General features: G+C 41.6%; 1 protein-coding gene across 1 annotated transcript; it reads right to left on the bottom strand.

Moving 5' to 3' along the window:
• Positions 1-7,511: 7,511 nt before the first annotated feature.
• Positions 7,512-8,875, bottom strand: LOC131316505 (RING-H2 finger protein ATL74-like). The gene is made up of 2 exons (XM_058345902.1): positions 8,753-8,875; positions 7,512-8,121 (listed from the first exon to the last, which is right to left on the bottom strand). The coding sequence occupies exons 1-2, from the start codon at positions 8,849-8,851 to the stop codon at positions 7,648-7,650; spliced, it is 573 nt and encodes a 190-aa protein (XP_058201885.1). The 5' UTR covers positions 8,852-8,875; the 3' UTR covers positions 7,512-7,647.
• Positions 8,876-9,413: the final 538 nt, after the last annotated feature.

Raw genomic sequence — 9,413 nt, 5'->3', positions numbered from 1 at the left:
TCCGATGAAATCAGGTAACTCCGACTGTCCAAAATTCTGGTAGAATTAGTTGGGGTGATGAGGTATCAATTATAGCTATAGTCAAATAGGGATGGAAATATCCATCTCCTTTTCCATCTCTACCATTTTACCACCTGATTTGTTCCATTTTAGAGCATCCCCAATGGGGATGTAAACCAGGTGCTATAGTTATAATACAACCCAGATGTAAAAAAAACTTGCTCCAATGGGGATGTAAAATAGCAATTTCAGAGATGTAAAATGGCTGAGATGGAAAAGGGGATGGATATTTCCATCCCCATTTGACTACAGCTATAATTGACAGGTCATGAGCCAACTGATTCTACCAGAATTTTGGACAGCCGGAGGTTACCTGATTTCGTCGGAAAGTCGTCAGAAATTGGAAGAACACGCCGGAATCTGGTAGAACTCCCCGGAATCCGGAAATCACCGTCTCCGACCCCGATTCATGACGATCCATGGACGGCGCAGATGCATGCCGCTGGCTGTGCCCTTCTGAAACCCTCGGCTGCTGTGCCCTTCCGGTTGTGATTTCCCTTCAGTTTAGAGAGAGAGAGGCTGGGTTCTACGAACCAGAGAGAGAGAGCGAGAGAGACGGGCTGGTCGTAGAAGAAGAGATAGAGACGGTGTTGGTGATCTGTAGAAGGAGAGGGAGAGAGTAAAGTTACTGGGTTTAGGGCTGGATTTTTCTTCTCATCTGTTCGTATAGAGAGAGAGATAGAGAAAAGAAAAGAGTAATGTTGGGTCTGTTTTGATCCCAACGTTTGGGTTTTTTTTTTTTTATAATTATTATGAGGATCCGACCAACGGATCACAAAATGACACCAACGGTATTTTTTTTTTCTACCTATAAATGTGTGTTTTGAATAGAATTTTACACAACAAAAATTTTCTCCCTTCTTCACAAACACCCTCCAAAAAATATAGTGAATGGTGTAGTTGAGAGTGGATGAGAGTAAATAACTGAAATAAATGGTGTAGTTGAGAGTGTGGAGTAAATGGATCAAGTAAATAATGTGGTTGAGAATTGATGGGAGTAAATGGATGAAGTAAATGGTGTAATTGAAGTAGATGAGAACTAAAAAAAAAATATGCGACGGAGGTATTTTTTTTTTTCGGAATTTTTTTTTAAGTCCTCGATTATCATTGGATACCAAAATTATTTTTCAACGGAAATAGTATTTGAATTAGGGTTAAGAAAGTTGAGGAAAATTAAGGAAGACGAAAAGTTAGTTAATTATCCAACCTTTTTTTACATCTCACTATTGAATAGTGGGTTCTATTTTACATCCAACTAACTTTTAACCATTTTTTACATCTAAAATAACTATCCATCCACTTCTAAAATACATCCCCATTGGGGATGCTCTTACATCTCCATTGGAGGGGTTTTTTTTTGCATCCTGGTTGTATTTTAAGTATGGAACCTGATTTCCATTCCCCATTGGGGATGCTCTATTTCTTAAAAGTCAAATCAAGTTTAAAATAGCTTCAAACCTTCACAATCTATGCAACTCTCGAATTTTATTCCAATATTGTACCGGCATATGTTTTCAATTTTACTGATCTTTCTTTGTTTGCCTTCCATTGCCTTCCATTTTGAGTCCGGGGAGAAGAGAGAGGAAAGAATAGAAAAAAAAAGTAAGCGAGGGAAATACGATGTGGATTTTCAATTTTGTGGAAATAATCATTGACTAAAACCATATCAATTAGTGTAACTAAGTATATATGGTTGTATTGGAAACAAGAATTGGGTAATGGGATTTTCAACTCTCTCTCTCTCTCTCTCTAACCCTAAACACAGCTATCACACCTTCTTCCCCCTCTCCTTCCCCTCCTTTCCCCTAGGGTTTAAGACCAAAATGAGGTGGCAGGAGCGGAGGAATCAGACCATACTTTTAGATCTGGTTTCCCTTTCCCCTACTCCTCCTTAAATGCTTGCCGTTGCTCCGCTTCTTGGGTTACAGTTGCAATGTCTCCGGTGGGTTCTTGGGTCGCCGACTTTGGAGTTTCGAACGGTTGATTGCTAGGCAAGAGGAGGGTTGTTCAATGACGGAGGGGAGTGTATCTTTCACTTTATTTATTTATTTATTTTAGTTGTTTCAGCTTTTGGTGGCCGTCGTCGATTCTCTCCCCTTTGGTGGGGCTTTCTCCGGTTGGTTTATCCACACCGGCTTCTTCTCCCGATCTGGTTTTCCCAGACCCGGGCGATGGTTAATAAGCTGAGGTTTGGTTGTGAGTTTGTGGTTCCGAATTGGTATTTAGTCTCGCCATGTCCGTGAGATTTGTCGGCTTTTGCTGTCTCGCGTCCAGAGCTCGCTGTGACAGCAAGGGCTTGCACCGGAGTAACGTCCAGATGTTTGTGACAGACAGGACCCGTCCGGGCGTTTGATTATCGGCAATCCATGGCCTTCTGACAGGAGCGTGCTTGTGGTTTTGACTTTGTTGGGTAGCAATTCTGGGGGATTTTCCACTGGAGTTTGTTGGGTAGCAGCTTCGGTTGCTTATCTGCTGGCTTATCGGGGTTGTTTGGTATGTGGTCTAGTTTTTGAACTGTTTCCCCGCTGTCGTGGTTTCTTGTTCCATTTTTTTGGGACGAGTCCCATCTTTGATGTAATGGTTTCTATGGTGATTTATAATATCAACTGTTATTGTTGTGGGAAAAAAAAAATATGGCTGTATTTGATGATAGTTTCTTTGATACCCTAATTTTTCGTCTATGTTGATTCTTAAACTCTATTTGGTTTGGTGTGAAATATTTTTGCCACAAAACATTTTATATGGTTTTTGATGTTTGTTTGTTGAAAAATTAGGAAAAAGTTTTACTTCTGTCACCGTAAAATGATCTACCATCGAAAACCTTGTAAGTTGTTTTCCACGACCATCTCCGTTGGCCTAAAGGCCTTTGATTTTGATGATGATGATGTTTGGTTAAAAACTTAAAATGATTTCCACTTCCACTGCAAAAATGATAGAGGTACAGAAATTTTGGGACCGAATCCGGACCGACGGCCGCCGGCAAGCCATCTCCGGCCACCGGACGGCCGATCCGAGCCGTCCAAAAATTCTAAAAAAACAAACCGAGGGGCCCGGCGCGGGAATCAACGTCATCCGAGGTGTGTAGGGTGCTTGATCGGAGCACCCCTTTTCGTGTGTATATGTATTTACATATACACACGAAAAGGGGTGCTCCGATCAAGCACCCTACACACCTCGGATGACGTTGATTCCCGCGCCGGGCCCCTCGGTTTTTTTTTTTAGAATTTTTGGACGGCTCGGATCGGCCGTCCGGTGGCCGGAGATGGCTTGCCGGCGGCCGTCGGTCCGGATTCGGTCCCAAAATTTCTGTACCTGTAGTGTTACTCATCACTGGCTAAGCAACCAAAGGCAACTGAGCTGCGGGAGGAGGAAAACGCACTATCACAATAGGATTCCATTTCTTTTCTCTGTACACTTTTTTCCTAGGTGTCCTGCTTCCTTGAAGGTAACCATTAAATAATCAGAGTTTGCTTGCCTTGCCCTGTCCACTGTTCTTTCGGGATTTGGTAGAACCCCATTAAACACACAATCATTCCTCGCCTTCTATATTGCCCAGCAGACTTGGAAGATGAATCCCACTTGTTCCTGACTAGTCTCTTTTGCTAAATCACCACAAAGCAAATCTTCCACCCATTTGTCTGTTGATCTAATGGGATTTTCCTTAATCCAGTGGGAGAGGCCAAATCCAAACTAGACCACCTCGGTCCACCGACATTGAAACAGCACATGCTCGATGGATTCCTGCTCTTGTTCACATATAGGGCACAAAGGGGATTGGGAGCACTTTCTTCTACACAAATTATCTTTACATGCCCCCCAATTCCTAACAACTCTCCAAACAAAGTTAAGAATCTTGGAAATTGTAGGGATTGTCCAAAGGTTTGACTAGAATTTGTTTGGAAAGCAGTGCGAGGAGGATGGGTGATAACCTTTGGCTCTTAGCTTTGCTTTGAGGGCCTGGGCATATCTCGACTTAACTGCGTAGTTTCCATTTTTCGTGTGGCTCCAGATGACACTATCACCAGCTTCCGTAACACTGATTGGTATTTTCTGAATGGCCTTCACTTCTTCTCTTGACACATAGTTTTGTAGCTTCCCCATGTCCCAAACTTTACCCTGGTGACAGATAAAGTCCGACACTGTGGACCAAGGGCAGTCTGCAGGTGGTGTTGTCACAGATTCCCATTACCCCAATTTGGTATCCAATTGTGTCCCCAGAACTTGATACTGTCCCCATTACCAACATTCCATCGAAGCCCCTCTGTCAAAAGTGATTTGCCTTCCAGTAGGCTACTCCAAAGCCTCAAAGGAGAAGCCCCCCCTGCTTGCTTCCATGTAGGAAGTATTAAGGAAGTAAAGCCCCTTCAACACTTGAACCCAGAAAACATCGGGGTTGTTTAGGATCCTCCAGAACTGTTTGGCCAGTAATGCACAGTTGAAGGTTTCAAAGTCGCGGAAACCCATACCACCCCTACCTTTTGCATCCGTTTGCTTATCTGATGCTCCCTAGTGAATTTTTCCCCCTCCCTCACCATTCTCCCACCAGAATTTCCCCACAACAGAGTTAAGAATGGAACATAGAGATGTTGGCAGCTTGAAAAACATCATGGGGTACATTGGGGTTGCTTGAACCACAGATTTGATCAAAACTTCCTTGCTTGCTTGCGGGAATGTCTTCCCATTCCACCTATGAATCTTTTTCATAATTTTGTCCTTGATGAAGGCCAACGATTGTTTTTTAAATCTCCCCCAAAACATCGGTAGGCCTAAATATTTTGCCCCTTCTGCCATCTCCTCCATCCCAAAAATATTTTTGACTTCATTTTTCGCAACCATGGAGGTATTTGGAGAGAAAAATAGACTAGACTTCTGAAAATTGATAGCCAATCTTGAGGCCTCACTAAAGCATATCATTAGGTCCTTATAATTAGAGCAGCATTTCGAGTCAGCTTCAAGAAAGACCAAGGAATCATCAGCGAACAGCAGGTGTGACACTATAGGGCACTTTCTCCTAAGACGAATTCCTGACAAAGATTTCTTGATAACAGCTTTATTGATCAAGACTGATAGCACATTTGAGGCAATGAGGAAGAGTTATGGTGAAAGAGGATCCCCCTGACGTAGACCCCAATTAGGCAAAACGTTGCACACCTGTTCTCCATTGGCTGTAATTGAAAACTTCACAGAGCACATACACTCCCTTACCCATTTGATCCAAGTGGGGGAAAAGCCATTTTTTCCAACACCCTTATCAAGAAATGCCAACATATTCTGTCATACGCTTTGTTCAGGTCTAACTTCACTGCAACTGACCCTTTCTTTCCCACTTTCTTATGCTTGAATAGTGGAACACTTTGTGAGCAACAATGATATTATCATGGATCTGCCTTCCCGGGATAAATGCAGATTGTTGTTCCGTAATGATGTTAGTAATAAAAGGTTGGAGACGATTTGTAATGATTTTAGAGATGATTTTGTAATTGAAGCAACACAAACTAATGGGGCGGAATTGAGACATGGATTCTGGATTTGGTACCTTTGGGATGAGTGTGACATTGGTGTGATTCAATTCCTTCAGTAGCTGTCCTCCTTCAAAGAACTCCTGGGCTGCCTTAAACACATCTTCCCCCACAATATTCCAGTATTTTTGGTAGAATACCCAGGAAATTTATCTGATCCAGGGGCTTTTAAAGGTCCCATCTAAAAAGTTTCCTCTTTCACCTCCTCTCTTGTAACAGGTTTAGTCATAGCAGCATTCATATCAGGTGTAGCGACAGAGTCCACCAAAGAGATTACATCTTCAAAACCCCTACTTGGTGGGGGTTGGTACAGCTTCTGAAAATGGCCTTTGATAATACCAGCTATACTCTCTTTCTCGTTCTGCCAAGCTCCACTATCATCCCTTAATTTCACAACTTGGTTCCTTTGTCTTCTATGAACTGTAGTCAGGTGGAAAAAACGAGTGTTCTTGTCACCCATCTTGAGCCAACTTACCCTTGATCGTTGGTGCCAGAACATGGACTCCTGCCATAAATCCCCCAATTTGGTCATCAAGACTTTCACATTGACATAGTTAGTTGAGTTAAAGCCCTTCTTGCTTTCCTTCTGTATTCCAATCAGCTGGTCCTTTATTGTAGCAATTTGGAGTCTCAGGTCCCCAAAATTGTTTTTGTGCCACGTCTTCAAATTCTCATTGCAACCTCGGAGCCTCTTGCACATTTGGAGCATCTCTGATCCGTCTACCTCACGGGCCCACGCCTCAGAGATAATACGCTGTCCAAAGAGATTCAAAACGAAAAGGTCTTCGTACTTTGTTTAGAGGGAAATCTGTGTTAAGTAACAATGGTTTATGGTCCTATCCCACTGCTGCCTCAACAAAGACCAGAGCCGTTTCAAATCTTACTCTCCATTCCACAGTAGCGAAAGCCGTGTCAATTCTTTCCATGATGAAGGCTCCAGATGCTCTATTATTTCTCCACGTAAATCTAGGCCCTTTGCACTCTAAATCTACCAGTCCACAATCGTTTAGCATAACATGAAAGGCCTCGATTCTGCCCGAGTCTGGATGTTACCCCCCACTTTGTCACCAGCACAAAGAACTTGATTGAAGTCCCTAATGAAAGGCCTCAATTGGGCTTGATATTTGGATATGCAAGTTTACGGGAAGGAATTTTTGCGCTACATTCTTATCTCTATGTCCGGTTGGATAGCCGGTTGAAATGGCGGCTGGCCACCCGGTTGACTCAAACTTGATCAGGATGGCTGAAAAGCAGGGGAGTGGATGCAAACCCAGATAGAATGTGCGATGAAGTCAAGGTTGACCACCCGGTTGAATGGCCTGCTATCCTGTTGTAGCCAAGTAGCCTAGAAAACAGGGTACTCTGTTTTTGGTGATTTTCTCTCTCATCTGTAAGCTTGGGTCTATGCCATATGTCATTGATTTTCTCTCTCATCTGGAAAAAATATTTTGTTGCCATATTGATCCTATTTGGCAACAATGTCATGTTGCCCGATTTGGATCAAATTTTAAGGGTGTGGTGTATAAAGAATCTGAGGTTCCATTTCTATCAATGGTTTCATCATATGTCTATTCTTCTTAATTATATTTCTTAAGAAATACACAAAAGTGCCATTTCGTTTGCTAGTTTTGGGTATTTTAGTTTTGGTAGCGGGTGGAGAGAGAAATAGGGTAATGATTAGAAAACAAAATTAAAACAAAGTTAAGTAGAGAAACGAATAAAGCCATGCCTTCAGTCTTCACAACCACCTAAGTAGCTAATTCTGACGAAAATTCAATGACAAGGCCATGCCTTCATTCGTTTCATTTTAAAATTATTCACGAAAGCGTCTAACCACGTTTGATCTGTTAAAAAGATGATGATACATATTTGTACATATTTTATCACTTATGATCATTATTAGTATTGGCATCAGAAACGTGGACAGAGAACTTGATTACGAATAATCTATTCAAAATATCAATAACCCAACAGCCAAATCATCAGATGTTGTACGTCAATTACACCTTTCACAAGTAAAACCTGTAAACTTCTAAGTTGAAAATCAAAAAGGCAGCAAAAATATCTCTCAAGGTAAAAAGCCGGGACTTGGGTGCGCTCCGTCCCAAAAAGAGTAATCCTGTCGACAATCAGGACAGTAAAGGCCTCTTGAATTCATCCTGTTTTGGAGGCATTGAGGATGATGTATGTGCCTGCAAATGGGCAAAACACTCACTCTCTCTCCCTCCCCGAGCCGCCCTTGGCAGATGGAACAATTTGTTGCGCCAAAACCTGCGCCGGCATCAGGCGGGTAGGAAACCTCATTAACGGTTGAAAACTCAAGTATCCCCTGTTTGGGGGTCGAAGGCCCGCCGCGTACACATCTGCAGCATAAAAAAATAAGAGCAGCCCCAGCCGGGCTCACAATTACTAGTACAACAACTATGTAAAGGATACGATTATCATCCTTTTTGCTCTGGCCGCCTGGACCTGTTGTTCTTCCTCCTGTTGCCGGGCCTAGCATGCATGCCATGATCCCCATGATAATGCAACAAAATTGAACCTGATCAGTAACAACTGGATTTAACTCACTTCCCATTTGCTTTTCCTTTCCCTAAACAATCTCACGATCGAGTACAATAATCGACAACCAAACATGTACTTATTTCTTTACAGCCATTGTTTTTCCAAATCACAAACTTCCAACGTCGATATAGCCCCGGCCCCATAGAAGTATCATTCTATTCAAAACAAAAAGAAACCCATCAAGTTGCCTAGCCTTTTGTTGATATACTAAGGGCGGTATATATATTTCACTACTTGGATGGTTCGTGCATGTACCAATATGTATCTCGGTATCGTTTCGAGTTTAATTACCACAATTTATATTCCAAACATATTCTCCACAGTTATACCTATCGATCCTAGTTACAAAATTTGAATATAAAAATAGATAAGATTCCTAAAGAAATGAACCATTTGTTTTGATGTCCATCCATTGACAAGCTTATGGCCAACAAAAAAACCGAAACAAATAATCCAGCTACAAAGTCGCTCTCGCAATGAGAAGAAACAAAAAAATAATTTGTGCAAAAGTTGAATAGTTTTGAAAAAAAAAAATAGTAAGAAAAAAACCAGTTTAGTTTATCCGTTTATTTGATAACCAACAAATATAATCATGACTAAATTCATACCGTTGCAGGTAAGGGACGCCTTTGGGAAGAGAACAATCTGGGTTTGATGAGGCCACAAATGGAGGATCTTTTCTTGTTCAGATTGGTTAGGACAGCCATTGATGGAGGTTTGAGAAGCTCACTTGGGGGGTGGAATCAGTACTTTACCAGACTTTGTTTTTATAGGACAAGGTATTGAGGCCTCGTTTGGGTATATGAGCATTCACAATGGGTTTAATAGGCTTTTTTGCCTTTTTGGTCCCCAAAATATTAGTGAGTTGCCAATTTGGTCCCCAATTAATGTATGAATTTAGCCAATTTGGTCCCCAACGTTTAAAATGTGTGCCAAAATGGTCCTCCTCCCCAACGGCGTTTGCCTCTTCCGTCAAAAGGGAGGCATGAATGGTATTTCACCCATGCACACGTTTCCTTCTCATGGAGAGCTTTTTTCTGCCAAATGTCATCCCCCACCTCTTATATAGATTGTAACACTCAAAAGAAAATAGAGAGAGAGATTTTGTTTACCCATGATTTTTTTGTCGACTTATTTATTTTGTCTTTGTTCAAAAAAAATCACATTTATTAGTTTTTCGTCAAATTTTTAAGGATTATTGCTTCTTCATGACAAGATGAATTTGAAAAGTAAAAAAAATTACAATCAAATCCAATCTTTTTTTAATAA

The sequence above is a fragment of the Rhododendron vialii genome, chromosome 2a (genome assembly GCF_030253575.1).
Source record: "Rhododendron vialii isolate Sample 1 chromosome 2a, ASM3025357v1".
Classification (NCBI taxonomy): Eukaryota; Viridiplantae; Streptophyta; class Magnoliopsida; order Ericales; family Ericaceae; genus Rhododendron; species Rhododendron vialii.
This window is presented reverse-complemented; position numbering and strand designations above follow the sequence as displayed.